This window comes from Micrasema longulum, unplaced genomic scaffold (genome assembly GCF_059751315.1).
Source record: "Micrasema longulum isolate JH-2025_06_02 unplaced genomic scaffold, ASM5975131v1 h1tg001225l, whole genome shotgun sequence".
Classification (NCBI taxonomy): domain Eukaryota; kingdom Metazoa; phylum Arthropoda; class Insecta; order Trichoptera; family Brachycentridae; genus Micrasema; species Micrasema longulum.
This window is the reverse complement of record NW_028278412.1, coordinates 310271-327841: the sequence shown is the minus strand read 5'-3', so window position 1 is coordinate 327841 and position 17571 is coordinate 310271. Positions and strand designations below refer to the sequence as shown.

At 33.1% G+C, this 17571-nt stretch overlaps 1 protein-coding gene across 2 annotated transcripts in view; it reads left to right on the top strand.

The window, feature by feature from the left end:
* Window positions 1–15968, top strand: part of Septin4 (septin 4) — a 42666-nt gene extending 26698 nt beyond the window's left edge. For both annotated transcript variants that reach the window (XM_088234316.1, XM_088234315.1), the window contains exons 2-8: window positions 3524–3712; window positions 7817–8075; window positions 10584–10734; window positions 12789–12954; window positions 14167–14323; window positions 15009–15093; window positions 15556–15968. In XM_088234316.1, coding sequence (XP_088090442.1) covers window positions 3524–3712; window positions 7817–8075; window positions 10584–10734; window positions 12789–12954; window positions 14167–14323; window positions 15009–15093; window positions 15556–15642 — 1094 coding nt within the window. In that variant the 3' untranslated portion in view covers window positions 15643–15968. The remainder of the gene's footprint in view (window positions 1–3523; window positions 3713–7816; window positions 8076–10583; window positions 10735–12788; window positions 12955–14166; window positions 14324–15008; window positions 15094–15555) is intronic.
* The last annotated feature ends 1603 nt before the right edge of the window (window positions 15969–17571 follow it).

Here is a 17571-nt window from a genome sequence, read left to right as displayed (position 1 = left end):
TTTCAAGTATCTTCGTCGGAGGCTTTTAATTGACACGTTAAAAAGAATAAATTGTATGCATACTCTACTTTTCATACAGAAAACATAATTTTACTTTGTAGATAAAATTGACGATAAATTTTCACTTCCCATTGCAATCGGGGCCCTGGCCTCGAGTCTAGGTGGTGTTGCTACGACCCTGCCTCAAACACCTGCTGGATTGGTAAATAGGTACCACTATTTAAACTCCGTATACAGCAGTGTATCAATTATTATATCTCTATAAAAATTTCATCATCATCATCGTTTACCATCAGCATCTGGAGATGAATAAATACCGTAGAAAATGCAGCCCACGGCAGTCGGAAATCCGTCTTTTAAAGAAGGTAATATGAACCCGGTTACGGTCCTGAGGCTAGTATCGCGGACTTAAGATCACAGGTTCGAGGTTCGAAGTTCGAACCCCACTTGATTTCCATTTTCTAATAATGAGTTATTTATAACTCCTTAAAAAATGGCCCTTAAAAATTGAAATATTTAGGAAAATAGTAAGAACGCAAATAATTATTTTATTCGTCATTCCCCCTGGTGTGATATTCCAAACGCTATCGCGGCCGTAGAAAAAGCTTTTGTTCGCGTATTTACAAACAAAACACGCGAGATAAAAGTGTTTTCTACGGCCGCGAGAGCGGTTCAGAACGTGTCAACTAATTCATTACTTTAATGTATTTGAGAGATGGTGACAGGGGTGAATGTTATATTAGGTGCCCATTGCTGAAAGTTTAAATGAAGTTGAGCATAATTTAAGAGCATCAATTAGTGACAGAAAGGATGTGTATATGGTATATTGTCTATTTGTATTTTGTAAATAACCGTTTCCCATTCTCAGGATGAGCGCAGTTTGGCGTTAATTTGAAACTAAGTTCATTTCCTGTGTAGGTCCACGATAATACACGTCCAGTAGTTTAAGTGCACCAACTTTATATTCATGTGATGACGACTATTGGATGGCCAACACATGGTCTTATTTAAATTGTTATTTTTTTTGTTATTGAATTTTGGATATCCTTATTATTTTTTCACCATGTTATCTCTTTTTTTATATTTTAATTGGGCATATTACCCCACTATGGTGGGGAAAGATGGCATTAGGCTGCGCTTTTACTTTTTCATTATTATTTTTTTAAATACATCAAATTATTTTTTTTAATTTCACTTAGTTTGATAGTGAAATGAACAAATAAAAAAAATGTATCACTAAATTCGGCGATCGCGCATTTGCGGTCGCAGGCCCTACGGCATGGAATGCTCTCCCAGCTGAGGTCCGATACTGTTAGAATGAAGTGATGTTTCGGAAGAAATTTAAAACCCACTTGTCTCTAAATCATTTGAAAAAATCCTTAGCATGCGGTGACAAAGTACATTGTTTTTCTTAAATTAAAAAAGTTAAAATTAAATATATATCTTTATATAATCACTTTGTAAAGCGCCCTCGAGGTATTATATTACGAAAATGGCGCTATATAAGTTATCCATAATAATAATAATAATAATACAAATAAACCACTGAACTTCCTCACTGACAAATGCATTTTGTACATTTTCAACGTGTGATATCTGCACATTGTACGTAGGATTCCATATTTGTGATATATACATAATCTAAGTTGCTGTGTACAAATATAAAGGATTTGCAGTCTTTAAATAGTACAGAACTCCTAAAAATTGTAAATGTGATAGTTCTAAACAGGAAAAATATTGTGAGGTACACAATGTATAAAAGCAGTTCAGATGTCTACGTAGACTTCCATTCTTAGATTCTTTAGTCTCATTTGAGATATATCTTTCGTCGCTTCAGTTCGTTTTTGTCCAATAAACCATAACACAAATCTGCAGAAATGGAGGTTTAAAATTATTTTTACGAAATAGGCATAAATAATGACCACAACTTTAAGACAAATTACGTTAAAAAAAAACCCTTAATTTTTTTTAATAATAAAGGCGTTCTCACAACTCATGTACAATTAACTTAATTTCGTTAAAAATGGTGTGTTGGACAAAAACTAACTAAGGCGACGCTTTGTTTCTCCAATGACCGATTTATTGTGATTTAAGCCCATTTATAATTAAACCACGTGACTTTTTGCATTTGTATGCGTGCAGCTTAGTAATATCTGTAGTTATGTGAATAATGTTATGCGATCCGTGACAAAATGGACGAATATTGACACGTATTCAGCGTGAAATAACAATACAGTAGCTGCCATTAATTCGATAGTAGAGACGGTACGTAATATCGCATGTGTTACAATCCCAGACAAATAAGTATTACGCGAGTCTACTTTCGCCATAGAACGAATGGCTTTCCAAGAACGTGTCTTACTCCAAAACACTTATGTTTACGGAGATTTGTTTCAGATATGAAAAGCAGACAAGTGCATCGCGCACTCCTTCAACGTGTGATTCAGAAATAGAAAATATTATGCACTCGTATATCAAATATATGGGGAGACAGCGGCCAGCGGCCAGCGGCAGAGTGTATGTGTGTTACTTATAATATGCATAGGTTTTTTCCTGTGAATACATAATATTGACGCAGGTGGTTGACACTCATCTCGTTGAGGAGACGTTTAATAATAACTTGTCACGAAAAAAGTTCATCGCAACCCTCACGACTCACGAGTTCCAGCGAAAAAAATTTTTTCGATCGTTTTATATTTTCACAATTTGACGGTTTAAGAAATAGTGGAAGATATATATATTTTCATTTCGAAATGGTAGAATGAGGAATAGTTTTATGTTTTTGCTTCTTACTTATTTTTTACTGCTGCATATTTTTTTTTCTAAAAACTAATAATTATTACTCAGCCAGCTCTTTTTTACAAACACGTTAAATGTATGAATTACATATTTGGTCTTTTTTCAATCAATATTAATATTTTTTTAATTTAAAAATTAGTAATTTATTACAAGAATCGTAGAATGGTTGTAAGTTTGGTGTGGAGTTTGGTTTCATAAGATTCTTTTAAGTTTGGCTTCGATTTTTTTTTTTTTTAGATTTTTTATTTCAGATGGTTTATTAAAATTATTTTTTCTACGAAGTAATGATGATTTTGTGCTGCACTTATAATAATGTAATAAATTAATATAATTATATGGCGGCCTCCGTGATGTAGTGGTTAAGACGCTTAACTCACACGCGGGAGGTTTCTGGTTCGATTCCCAATGAGAACGCAAAATCTAATGTGATTTTCTCAAGCCTAGGTGTTCTGTGATGTCATTCATTGTTGTGGTGCAAGAGAAAAGAAGATAAAACCTTTTATTTAACTAGTAATGGAATCATTCGTACCAACGTATTTTTTGAAAAAATCTCTCGCTACACTATTTATGTGAACACTAGTATTTCCTTTAAAATTTATATTTGTAGGGGCTGTTTTATTTTACTTGTTGCGGCGAAAATTATGTGTATAAAAATCCATTTTGTAAAAACTAAAATCTCTCTTTAAAAAATCGTGGTGCCTTCAAAATGATTTTTGGCTTCCAGATAAAGACAGAGAACGGGACTACATTGGATTTGCAACACTTCCGGAGCAGATGCACAGGAAGTCCGTGAAAAGAGGATTCGACTTTACTATGATGGTGGTCGGAGAGTCGGGGCTCGGAAAATCCACGCTCATCAACAGCCTCTTTCTGGGAGACTTGTACAAGAATAGGAAAATGGCCGATGTCTGCGGTAAGCATAGCAATTTTTTAAATATAGGTGAATCATTTTACAAAATAGTACATTATTTATTTATTTTATTAACATAAACGGCAAATCTGCCTTTTACAAAAAAACTATAATGCTAACATTTTTGGCTTAATATATATATATTTTTTAAACATAAATTTCCTTGTACCCTAGATTTATAAAAAAAAAAACCTAAAAATTATACAAGATTTATATTTAAAAAAATATACAGCATATTCAGTAGAAAGTTTAAACTCGTACATATATTTTTTTTTGTTTTTATATGTAGGGCGAATGAACATCGAAAGAACTGCAAAAAAAATCAACGATGCGAATGTTGATGGACTCAGAAAACAAGGAAGACCTGGCAAGACTAAAATAAAAAAAATGCTTGAAGATGGACATGTAAAAAGTAGGAATAATCGGCGAGCGTGCATGAGATGTATGAGTATAAAGAAAGCGAGGTCAGTTTGCAAAGACAGAGTGATGTGGCGTTCTATCGGTGTAATGATTTGTTTTTGCGTGTTTTGTTTTGTTGTCTGTTCTTTTTCAATTAATGTTAATGAGGAAGTTTTTTTGTTTTTAATATGTATATTTTATTTCAATAAACGGAACTTTGTGTCTTTTACATGAAACGACAAAAATACATTAAATAAAATGAACGTACAAGTAAGACAATAGGACATGCGTTAGGTCAATAATGAATTACAGTGTGAAAACAAGAGCAGATACAACAAGAACAATAAACCTCCTGAGAACAGCTGAGATGAAAACCCTCAGATTCATTGCAAATAAAACTCTCAGGGACAGAATTAAAAACTTTGTCATAAGACAAACCTGCGAAACTGAAGATATCATGCAATGGATCAGGAAGACGAGGCGGTTCTGATGGGACCATGTAAATAGAATGGAAGACTCGCCCGTGTTGCTGCAAACGAGGTCCTCACAGGTCAACGTCCTCCTGGACAACCAAAAATATGGAGGGATAGCTGGTCATCAGTTTTCCAGGTGTGAGGAACCGAAAAATAGATCCTGGATGTAGGTGGAAGAAGAACAAGAAGTCAATAGATTTTAGTTATTTATAAAAAAAATACATTTAAAAAATCATTTAAAATAGAGGCAGCAATTTATAGATATTCAAAATGTGTAAAGAGGGTAAAGAAATACTACAAATAAAAATAAACAGAAATATGAATGAAATGCAAAGAAAAACAGATGTATCAACAATTTGAAAATACCTTTTAAAAAACTGTAAACACGCATTGGTGATGTTTGGTATTTGGTATGGATATCATGTTTTCGAAGAATTATTTTTTTATATCCTCGCTTTTATTTTAACTAGTTACGTTACTCTTTCCACCTAGTCTTTTTACGAAATCTGGGGGTTTTTTTTGGATGGGCGTTTATCATTGTCGAATTACCTTACAAATCTTCATGATTATCATTATTCTCTTCTCCTCACCTAATGCATACTGCATACTGCATTGGTACACCGATTCGCAGATTATCTTGATCGTTTTTGTTGTATAAACAGGAATGATCAGTCTTACGCTTCAGGTGCCAGTCCAGGGATTATGAAATATTGCAATGTAAAAAAACAATTTAAAATTAATATTTCGTATTAATCATATCGCGAACGACGACAATGGAAGACAAACCACTTCCTCAAATGTCTATAATGTCAAATCGAATTTTATGTGTAAAAAAATTATATTCACATAATTTTTCTCAGAAATTATTTAAAATTGTCAAATAAAATACACTTTTTTATACAGTAAATTCGATTCGATTTAATTTATAGGTACCATGTTTATATTAGGTACCTTCTCTTAGGTATTTTTTGATAACACATTTGTCTTTCTCAATAGCATTTCTAATTAAACAGAGGGCTGAGGCGTATTATGTCCACGTGTAGTGAATGTAGAAAGGAAGAAAATATATTTATTATTTATTTATAAATCATATACTACAAAATATTTACAAAATAAAATACATATGTATTACATTCCCAGGAGTGACTATGACTCAATTCGGTACTTAACTATTTTTTTAATTATTTAAACATCACATATTCAGAAGATTTGGACAAACCAACTATCTTTACATCACCAAACATAGGTACATCAAACCCAAACATAGGTCAATATAGCCTAATTAAAATAAAACCGAGAAATCTTCTTAAGTCAATAACTGGTTAAGGGTGAAGTCGGCTAACAACCAGCAGGTATCATGCTCCAGACAGAACTTTGAGAAAATATGTGCAGCTTTAGCATACATAAATTGATATAGCCTCAGTCTACACAATTGAAAATTTTCAGTTTTGACCTGGCGAGTGTGTTTTTTGCTTTGGATTCTTAGTGTTTCCCGCGCAAGCAATGACAATAAAAATCTACCTTCATTTTCATTATTATATTTAATAATATAATATCTTCATCGTTCTATTTTTTTATTAGTATGTAAATTACGTGCTAGTAACGCGTTCTCTACCCCATAGAGAGCGTTAAGAATCGCACTACTGATCTCGAAATTTCGATACTAGCATCTCGAGCGTCTCGATATTGAAAATACCTCTACACGGAGACTGGACCGCTGTACACGTGTAAACCACGAGCCCACTGCGTGATATCGCATGATTGGCTCATTTCAACCACGGCAAAAATCTATACGGCATGATCAAATACAATACGGTGGATCGATATTTATTGTTTTACAATTTATTTATTTTTAATGCCTGGCAAACGCAATAACCAGTACACTATGAACCGAACCCCACTCTACTCCAACTCGATTTCCAGTTTCTAATAGTTAATAGTGAGTTATTTACAACTCCTTGAAAATGGTAACAAAAATTTTAATATTTGGGTATAAGAACACTAATATTTTTTGATATTTTTATTAAAATCATTAACTATGGAGTTTTATAAAAAAAAAACAAAATATATAAATATTATCTAATTTAAATCGGTACAAACGAATATAATAAATATCAATCCACTATAATTTTACCATGCCGTTTAGATTAAGATGATATGTGTTAAAGGGGCTTTTCTCCGTCGAAATTCTTGTAAAAATGAACAGACTTTACGCTCTCAAAATTTCGAGTCTCAAGTCTCGATCCCTTTTTGCTGAAAGTAATGATTAATGTAGAGTTAACATAATTTTATTATTTTTCAAATAAAAAAAATATCGACTTGTGTGTTTTATTAGCCACAGTATTTTTTCTGCATTTTAACAAACCAAAATAACTTTAAATTTTCATCATTATTGGCTCTACAGTCCGCCATGGGCCTTGAACTCCTCCGACATTCGTCGGCATCTCTCTCTATCCTGTCATGTACTCCTTCAGTCCCCGGTGCCAATAGCATCCAAAAATGTCCAAAAGTCTGACATGCGCACATACGTGAAGTGGCCACGTAATGTTACCAAACCGCGAACAATATATTATCATAACACAAATAAAGGATAATTTTGTGTTATGTTATGTTATGTTTTACCTCAAAAAATATTTTACCGACTGGACTATAAAAAAAAACAGGTACGTGTATTGCAAACGTTAAAAAATAATTAAATTATCATCTGGTAATTAAGTCAATTAGTACCGTTTTATATCATATTGAGGTTTATTGATAGAAAGCCGGGTAAAAAAATCGACAACCCTGGCAATACTAACAAAATTTCTACTTTGTTTTATTTAGCAATCTGAAGGACGGTAAAATAATCGAATTCTTAAATAATATTGTTTGTGAATTTGCTACTTACACATGAAATGTGATCCCACTCTATTCCCTTTTAATCCTAGCGGTATTTCGATACTTACAAACGACACAACACGGCATAATTGAATTTAAACCGGCAGTTGCGTACTAAACGACGTCTACCGAATAATTAATGGCCAAAACGTAAAACTACTTATTTATGAGTAGTTTAGTCGACTTCAGTTAGATGCGCGTGCGCGGTTTCCGGACTACGCGTGTGACTATTATTTTTTTAAAACATTTTTTATAATATCCCAAACTTTTTTAAAACTGGATCTGCCCCGCCTTTCATGCAAAATCCTCTATTTCATAATAACGCCAAATTTTCTTATTACACGATTTTTTTTTTCAGATCGGCTGGAAAAGACCACCAGTATAGAGAAGAAGACCATGGACATAGAAGAAAGAGGGGTGAAGTTGCGGCTGACTGTTGTGGACACTCCTGGCTTTGGGGACGCCATAAACTGCGAGGACTCCTGGAGAGTATGCACCGCCTACATAGACGAACAGTTCCGCCAGTACTTTACGGACGAAAGCGGCCTTAATAGACGCAATATACAAGACAACAGAGTTCACTGCTGCCTTTACTTTGTACCACCCTACGGACACAGGTAAATAAAATTACTAGAAAACAGTAAAGGCCTTTTCCGCACTCCTGAAACAAATTTAAGAGGATATGCGGTGGGGAGCAATGTAGTTTTTCTGTCGCTCTCTCGCAGGTGCCTGTCCGAATACAGTGCGTAAAACACAACTGCACATCGGACAGATTATACTAAAATTTATAAAAATCGAGGTCTCGTATTCCAGTTTTTCGCATCCTAAAACAGAACCGAGTATCAAAAAAAATCTGTGTCGGCAAGTTTCGTTTTTTTAAAAGAATATTTAACGTATTTGTATACCGTTCATCCAAAGATGGTAGATAAAACTTGACCCCTCTAAGGGTTTTTGGATGGTCCTAGATCCCTGATTACAATGGGAAGTTAACAGAGTTGTCTTCGAGTGTCCATAAAGAAAAATCGATATTTGTGCACGAAAATAAGTATGAGTATGAGCTCTACGCTGGTTTGGACATGTAGAACGAATGGACAGCGAAAAAACGGCTAAGAATATTTAAAATGCGAATGTCGATGGATGCAGAAATAGAGGTAGACCGACAAAGACATGGCATGACCAAATCCAACAAATACTTGAAGATGGATATGTCAAAAGTCGGAATAATCGGCGCGCGTGCATGAGAAGATGTATGAATGTAGAAGAAGCGAGATCTGTTTGCAAAGATAGAGGGATGTGGCGTTCTATCCCCTCTGCCTAGCCTTACGGGGAAACGGCGAGACGGTTTGCTGTTGTTATTGTTGTTAATATAAGTATATATGCATGAACAAAAAATGTATGCATATTCTGCTTTTCATACAGAAAACTTAATTTTACTTTGTAGATAAAATTGAAAATATACATTAACTTCCCATTGTCATCGGGGCCCAGCTCCCATAAAAGTAACTATGTTTTTTTTTAAAGAAAACACAAACGATAGGGACACTTCAATTTTGGATATCTATAGTGTGTAAAAAAATCATCGCTATAGTGCCATAAATCAGAGAGAAAATGCGGGAATACGTTCGTATAAAGAAAAGTCAGACAGCGCAAGCGCATCGGTTTCGCTCATACTTCAAACTTTTTTTTCCAAATCTTGAATACCCGCAATTTTCATCCCCATCATCATTATCCTCCTTTCCCGCACCCAGTGGTGCATAGGCCACTGCGTTATTAAACCAAATGCAGCATAGTTCAATCATCCGCTACATGAAATTAAAGTGATCAGTCTTACGCTTCATGTGCCGTTAAGGAACAATGAAATATTAATATTACACCTCTATCCTCCCAGGAATCGAACCCAGGACCTCAAGAATAGTAGGCGAACATATTCGTATAAACCTCAAAGTTATTATTATATGTATAACCAAACATTCATATAAATATTTCCACCAAGAATCCTAACAAACTTGAATGTTGTATGAATAATTTCAGTTGGCCATACAAAGTTGCTGCATAGTTACATAAAAATTACACATATCATTCCTTAATTACTAGACAGCAAAAGTGTGTAAAGTGGCCACTAAAACCATCCAATGACAGGTCATAAGCCCTGTAAATTCCCATACTTCCATCTTGTAATCTCTAAAATGTCCACATCCATGTTGTATTATGTTCATCTTAACACACTTCGGGCGGGAAAGGTATTTCTACCCGTTCAGTCGGTGAATGCTTAACGGCGGGAAGGGTAGAAATACCTTTTGCGCCGGCCTCATTTTTATTTATCCGCTGGAATTATCCAATGTTTTTATATGAATATTATATACCAATCTCTTTGTTAAGATTTTAAATATATGTACATATTTATCAAATAGCAATTCAAATCTTCTTTTTATTCATACAAATATAAAATAAAATACAAAATACGTAATGTTGTAAAATAGAAATTGAGTTTACTTTAAAATTTGACAATGTTGAATTACAAAAAATATTTGGTTTTGGTTTGTTATAGCTTGAATATGCCGAGTTAGTATGTAGAAATTTTTATCGATATATTTTTACTATTTTTGAAGATATAGCGATTTAAAATAAAATAAATAAATTTGCGTGGGACCTTTATTTTCGCCCGTCGCCGGCGCAATACCTTTCCCGCGCGAAGTGTGTTAATAACTTCAATTGCGAAGAGTTGTGGTCCCGTGGGTAGTGTTGTGGACTCCGGATCAGGAGGTCCGAGGTTCAAACCCCGCTCTACCACAACTTGTTTCCCATACTCTAACACGGTTATTTATAACTAAATCAAAATGGTCTCAAAATTAAAATATTTTGTTTAATCATAAGAACGCAAATATTATTTGTTTTTTTAATGTGAAGAAAAGGGTAAAATCCACTCCTAATATACAAAAATTTGGACAAACTCAAAATATTGTTGAAAAACGATTGTTCGTTTGTTTTAAAAATTTAAAGAATGGGCCCTGTCAAATATTGTTTAGCCTTTGTGGATACCTAAATTTACTTTTTTTTTTTTTTTTTAATTAATTACTTAGAAATAGTAAAATTAAAAGTTCACTGCTATATTTTTCTGCTTTCAGTTTACGTCAGATGGATCTTGAACTAATGAGACGACTTCACAGAAAAGTTAATATTGTTGTCGTCATAGCCAAAGCAGACACTTTAACAACTTCTGAAGTTAGAAAGTTGAAGCAACGAATACTGAAAGATGTAGAAGATAATCAAATTCTGGTAAGTTAAAAAACTTTACAACAACTTAGTAATGCTAGTTGGCTTGATGTTTTGTACCATGCCGAGCTACCCTGTACATCAAACCTGTATAAGAACTTCTGCTTTAAAATTAAGTTGTAAGTTTTTTGTTTCACTTTAAATATTTAGGTAAAAATTATTCCAGAGAGAAACTGTTATTGCATTTGAAAAATAATAGTGAGTTAAAATAAATATTTAACTACGTAGGTTCTTAATTGCTTTTAAAGACGTGTTTTTTTATTTTATTTATGTACAATTATTACTTACATAACTGCATAATCAACAATGTTTCGAGTATGTCCAAATATTTTCAAGCATTGCCTAGTAAATACGAATTGTTTCACCTACATAGGTGAAAGAATTTGGTCAGAATCTCACCCACATCAATAAAGGTTTCAGCTCTTTAACTTCAATCAACAACAAATTTACACAGATGGAAGAATTGAAGAAATATATTTGTCCAAGCATAGGCAATATGGTGAATGCTACAAAGTGTGTAAAGTAGCCACTCAAACCAGCTAATGACAGGTCATAAGTCCTGTTAACGCCTAGACTTCCATATTCCCTTCAGTTTTGCCAAAATGTTTTTCCTTTCTGTTGCCTAAATTTAGGTCTAAATAACTACATATAATTATGTTTATTTTAAATGTTAAGAATGTGATCCAAATTGGTTGGTTAAACATAATTATAATGCATTTTTTTAATAAACAAAAAATCGCAGAACACAATTATTATTTTTTCATACAATTTATATCAACATCATTCACCTTTCCGCATCTAGTGGTGCATAGGGCACTGCATTGGTTAATCAAATGCAGCGTATTTAAATAATCTGTTACATGACGGTAAGCTGATCAGTCCTACACAAGTGCCTTCTTGCCGAAAAAGTTCATCTGCCTGGGCAGACAGAATCACTGTATTTATTCACTAATTCACTAATTCACTAATTTACATTTTTTTTTTTTTGTTAATCTAACCACTTTTTTGAATATTCAAATGTATTTTTTGTTCATATCACTCACATCAATTACAATTTTATTTTAACTCTCAATATTTACATAGTTGACAATTATTTCAACAAAAAGGGAAAATCTGCTTAAAAGGGATATATGGAATATTCTAAGCAATTTGTCTTAACAATTTTTTTATAAATTATCATTTTTTCTCGCTCCCAATAGTTAAGTTATCTACAGATTAAAAATAAAAATAAATATAAAATAAAAAATAAATACAAAGCAGATAAAATCAATAAATATATTTAAAATTAGATAAATAGTGCAATTACATTTTTTTTGAAAAGGATTTCCACCGACAAGTCATATAAATTAGCTTGGTTATAATGCGCGTTTTGAAACACGCAGCTAACTACAGCAGCTATGTCGTCGGACCATCTTTTTTGAGGTCTTCCGACGCCTCGCTTATTCTCTCAAGGTCTCCGTCTTAAAATTTTAGGGGTCCATCTTGTGAGGTCTTGTCTCGCAACATGTCCTGCCCATTGCCACTTCAGTCCTGCAACGCGATCCATAATATTATTTATTCTGGTTCTGTTCCTAATTTCTTATTTCTTATTTTATCTCTTGGGCTTATACCATACATGGATCTTTCCACGGATCGCTGTATGCATTTGAGCTTTTCTACATTTCTTTGTATGGGAGCCATGGTCTCTAATGCATATGTAGTCACTGGCAGTATACAAGGTAGATGAATATATATATCTTGGACATAAGATAAAACTGGCTAAGAAAACCAAACGGCGAAACTGCCAAGATGAGTGGGAATGAGTTGGGCAGCTTTTGGAAAACTTGGAAAACTTAGGCACATACTTGAAAATAAAAAGATTCCGATTTATCTAACTCCTAAGAGTTATAAACTACTGTTTTTATAAAAAGGGTTGCGTGTCAACTTTATATGAGTTATTTAATGTGTTTACATTTACATTTACATTATAATAGATGTGGTGCTTAAAAATTTGTAGAATATGATCCATTTTGACCGGTAAAGGATTAAAATATATTCCACAATGTATTTTTTTGCAGATATACCAATTTCCCGAGTGCGATAGTGATGAGGACGAAGAGTTTAAGCAACAGGATCGTGAACTGAAGGCGTGCGTACCGTTTGCTGTCGTGGGCAGTAATACTATGCTCGAGGTGGCTGGGAAAAGAGTTAGGGGAAGGCAGTACCCATGGGGAATAGTAGATGGTGTGTATCTAACCATAGTAGTAATGATAGCAATAATTATACTATCAATATAATTGCGTGATCCATGTATATTTTTATTCATAAAAAATGTAACTTACATTTCCATAAATTGAAATAAGTGCTTTCATCCTCGAATAGACATCTTCAGATTGGTAAAAATTATAATGGTTAAATCATTTATACAAAACATTATATTAACACAAGTAACTACATAAAAAAAGTAATATGTGAAAAAATTAAAGCGATGCAATTGTATTTCAGTGCAAAAGAGAGGAAGATAGTTATGGGATAAATTTTACGTATGAAGTAAACTAATTAGAACATTCATGAAAACATTGCTCAAAATATAAAATCAACAAAAGCAAAATATGATCAGTTGTGGTCCCGGGGTTAGTGTTGCAGTCTCAGGGATCAGAAATCCGAGGCTCAAACCCCACTCTACCGCAACTTGATTCTTGTTCTAATAGTGAGTTATTCACAACTCATTGAATATGACCCCAAAATTGAAACATTTCTGCAAATCATAAAAACGCTAATATTTCTTTTTTTTCTAAAAAAAACCTTATATATTGGTACACATCAACTAAAACTAGAGAAAAAATGGAATAAAAATGAAACATAATATAAATATTTAAACATGGCGTTATTACATACCATCTCATATTTTTTTCTTAAATATCGTCGTTGCGCCTGCAAATCTTTGTAAAAAAAATGAAGGTGATAATTTGAAAAATTAAACTTTTGATGATGGAAATTTTTTTAATACATATTTTTTTTATTAACAAAATGAAAAATACATAATTTTACTAATTAAGTTTATTTGGTTTCAAATAAAATAATTGTGTTATCTTAACAAGAAATTTAAAATACATATTTTTTAAAATACCTCATCAGTTAACAGATTTTGCAGACGATAAAATAATCAAATTTAACATCCTTTTGCCATGTTTGTTACTAAACCTTAATACCAGAGGACCTTCATTTTGCGCAAATCTTGTGTTGTGTAAATGTAAACACATGTCATAAACCGAATAAATGCTTAGACTTTCATATTCCTTTTCTTTATCTTTTTCTCCATATTCATCTCTTTATCTTCAAAATTTCTCCCTAGGGATAAAATCTCAAGCTTCTCTACAAACACATGGCAACTCAAAATGTTGTTCTTATAAAAAAAATGATACCTACATAAATATTTCTTCTTCTGTTCCACAGTGGAGAATCCAAGGCACAGTGATTTTGTGAAGCTTCGCACAATGTTGATCTCAACTCACATGCAGGACCTGAAAGATGTCACCCAAGATGTGCATTACGAGAACTTTAGGGCGCAATGCATCTCTCAAATATCACAACATGCGCTCAGGGAAAGAGGGTATGTTTTAATTTTTTTCCTGGCTCTTTTATGAAATGAATTTATTCAGATAGTAATGCAAAAAAAAATTCAACTAGTGATTCCTTAATTTCATTTATCCAATAATAATTTCAAAAAAATATTTTTAATTCAGACTCTTTCTCATGACACTCTAGCTACCTATTTATTTATTAAATATATACGTCCTAAGCCAATTACAACAGTTATATGAAGAAACATATGTACAAAAAACTGAACAAAAAGAACACAAAACTATGTAGCAAAGACAAACGGGCAATAATAATACCTTTATGAATGTTTTTTTTAAATGAAAACCATTAAACACACGAAACAATGTGATAAACCCAGCATCCTTAATATCTTTCGACAACTCACCAAACATCTTTAGTCTTTTATGGTACAGATTGTTCTAAGTTGCGTTTACTCTTTTCTATTTTAGACTCTTATGGAAGGGTTTCAACTAATTTACCAACTACATATTATATATTTTAGGAATACACATAAATAATTAGAATTGTTTATACGAGTAATAAATGTAGAAATTAATAAATATCCCACTATTAATGTTAAGGAAAAACTTTTCATATTCTTTTATCTAATATTGTGATATTCATGAATAGGAATCAAACCTCGAACCCACATTACACTTTTACCATGTTTATTTCATATATTAATTTGTTTACAGTAAATTGAAACGAGACTCCATGGGTAACAATGGCGATGTCAGTATTACAGAAACCGACAAACTTCTACTACAGAAAGACGAAGAGGTAATTTTCTGTTTATCGCTTGTGGTCATATAATTCAAAAACTCAACTGAAAAAAAAGAGTGATTCCTTACAAAAATTGCTTGGTTATTGTTCAAAAATTCAAATTTTATTGTATAATTAACTGTTGATTAATTTCTGGTGAGATCACAATATGATACAAATTTAAATTTTCCTGAAGACTTTTTATGGTTGAAAATAACGATGCTTCAACAGAACCTTTATATACATACAAATCACCTGAATTGATTTGTTTTCACTTTCGTTTTAAATCACTGAAACCAGCCAATAACAGGTCTTATGACCTGTAAATGCCTAGACTTCTATATTCCCTTATCAAAAATATTTTCTCTCTGTTGCAAAAGAATTAGATCTGAATAACTCCCCAGGGAGGAAATCCAGCCTGTCGGCAAACATATTTATACATACTCAAAACATTGTCAAATGAGTATCTTTTTGTTTCAGATTCGAAGAATGCAGGATATGTTGACACAAATGCAAGAAAAACTCAAAGCTTCAGACAAGAAGCATGATAGTGTTATAGATGTTTGAATTTTATGTGATTTTATATTAAAGTTACTGTGACAGTGTAGAATACTTTTTAGCTAAGGTACTCATATTTATATTCTATAAATATTGTGTATTTGATATAAAGACTTGTATGCATTCTTCGAGAATGTGTTATTGATTGTGTTCTCCATAATTTATTTGATAGATTTACATTATAGACAGTATTATTGTTGCACAATTGATGTTAGTAATTTTATTTGTACATAGATTATAGTGTACTCAAATCTACACAACTCATTAGTAAGACTTAACGCATTTTATTATTAAAATATTAATATATTAATAAATAAACACAAAACAACTCAAAACTGGTGTAATTAATTGTGTTTTTTTTTTCAATCCCTCAGTTTGTATCCAACATATTAGTTCTCTGCTTTGTGGTGTAGTAGGAATATTAAAATCTTGGATTTGATACCTCAACCTTACAAAGTCAACGCACAATACTTGAATAAACTGTGTTTTTGACTTAATAGTTTCCCCATACTTTAAAATTCCTTTTATAGATCCTCTAGATCAGGGGTGGCCAACTGATTCAGTCATTTACTGTCCAGTGCCCATGTGATTATCTTTATAGAGCACCACATTGAAACAATTTCAGCGTGTCTAGATCATTTTTGTTACATAAAAAGTAAGGTAATTAGTCTTACGCTTCCAGTGCTAGCTTTAAGACTATGAAACTATTGATTTTATAAACATGCTTCACATCGACCCTGCTAGGATTCAAACATTTGACCACAAAGAGTCAAAAATATTTGTGTAGGGTGCTGGTTCTTTTTCACACTCAGTACTGTTTTTTTCCAATTTTCCATACATTACATTCCTTTTACTCACAGGACTCTTGGCTTCGTAGAGATGGGTATATGTTTTTATTTTTTTGTAATATATATGTATTTATATGGATAAATAAATTTAATTTAAAAAATCAACGTTGTTACTCATGCAATATAATTAGATAGCAAAAAATCTCAAAAATCTTAGTCTTTCTGTAAGCTTTTTTTTCTTTACCTTGTCATGATCGACAAACCTACTAGCTACGATCGAACAGACCATCGCAACCTACCAGTTGGCCACCACCCTTGCCCATACACCTTTGGACTTACCTATTCTTATAAAAATAAATAATTTTACAACCTAACCTTAAAATTATAATTTCTGCCAAATAGACATTAAATTTTTTGATTTACGTAACTATTGCACTGGTATTTTTTTTTTTTTAATAAATATATCGTTGTTAGTTCAACCAACAAATCAAAGGTCTGAGATTTGAACCTCACTTATCACAGGGGGATAAAATAAGAATATGAAAAAGATTGTATTTAATTGGGTAGGTTGGTTATTTGTGAGAGTGGCGAGGTCGAGAATAATAAGATGAGATTTGATTATCTCGGAGGCTGTGGTGACGACGACAGCCAGCTGGAAGACTGGCCGGCCGTGGTTTGGGCACATGCACTGGCGGTGCAGGAAACTGGCGCTCCTTTAGAGGACGATGGATGTCTTGGATGTGGAGGGACCTTCGCGGCTGGAAGACGGCCTCCGATAACCCTTGTGAAGCAGTCGGATTCCACGAGGTTTGCTACGTAGCACTGGCTACCCTGTACACTCACTTCACTTCGACTCCCACGACTCTCAACCTTGTTGCATCGCCTCCGCGACCGAGGGTACGATCGCGTAGACCCGTGTCTCACTTCCCTGACAGCGCTTCGGCTGCATTACAATTCTGTTCCGACTCTCTACCGACTGTTGATCGACTGTCCTTTCTGGCTGTTTTCCGACTGTTTGGGGTGGTTTTATAACTCCCCAAATACGGAGCTCTCTCCTTCTCCCTCTCACTTATTGCTTAAAACTCATTGTCTCTTTTCCACACTTATTCATAAACACCTTGTCATATTATAAAACTAAAATATTATGTTC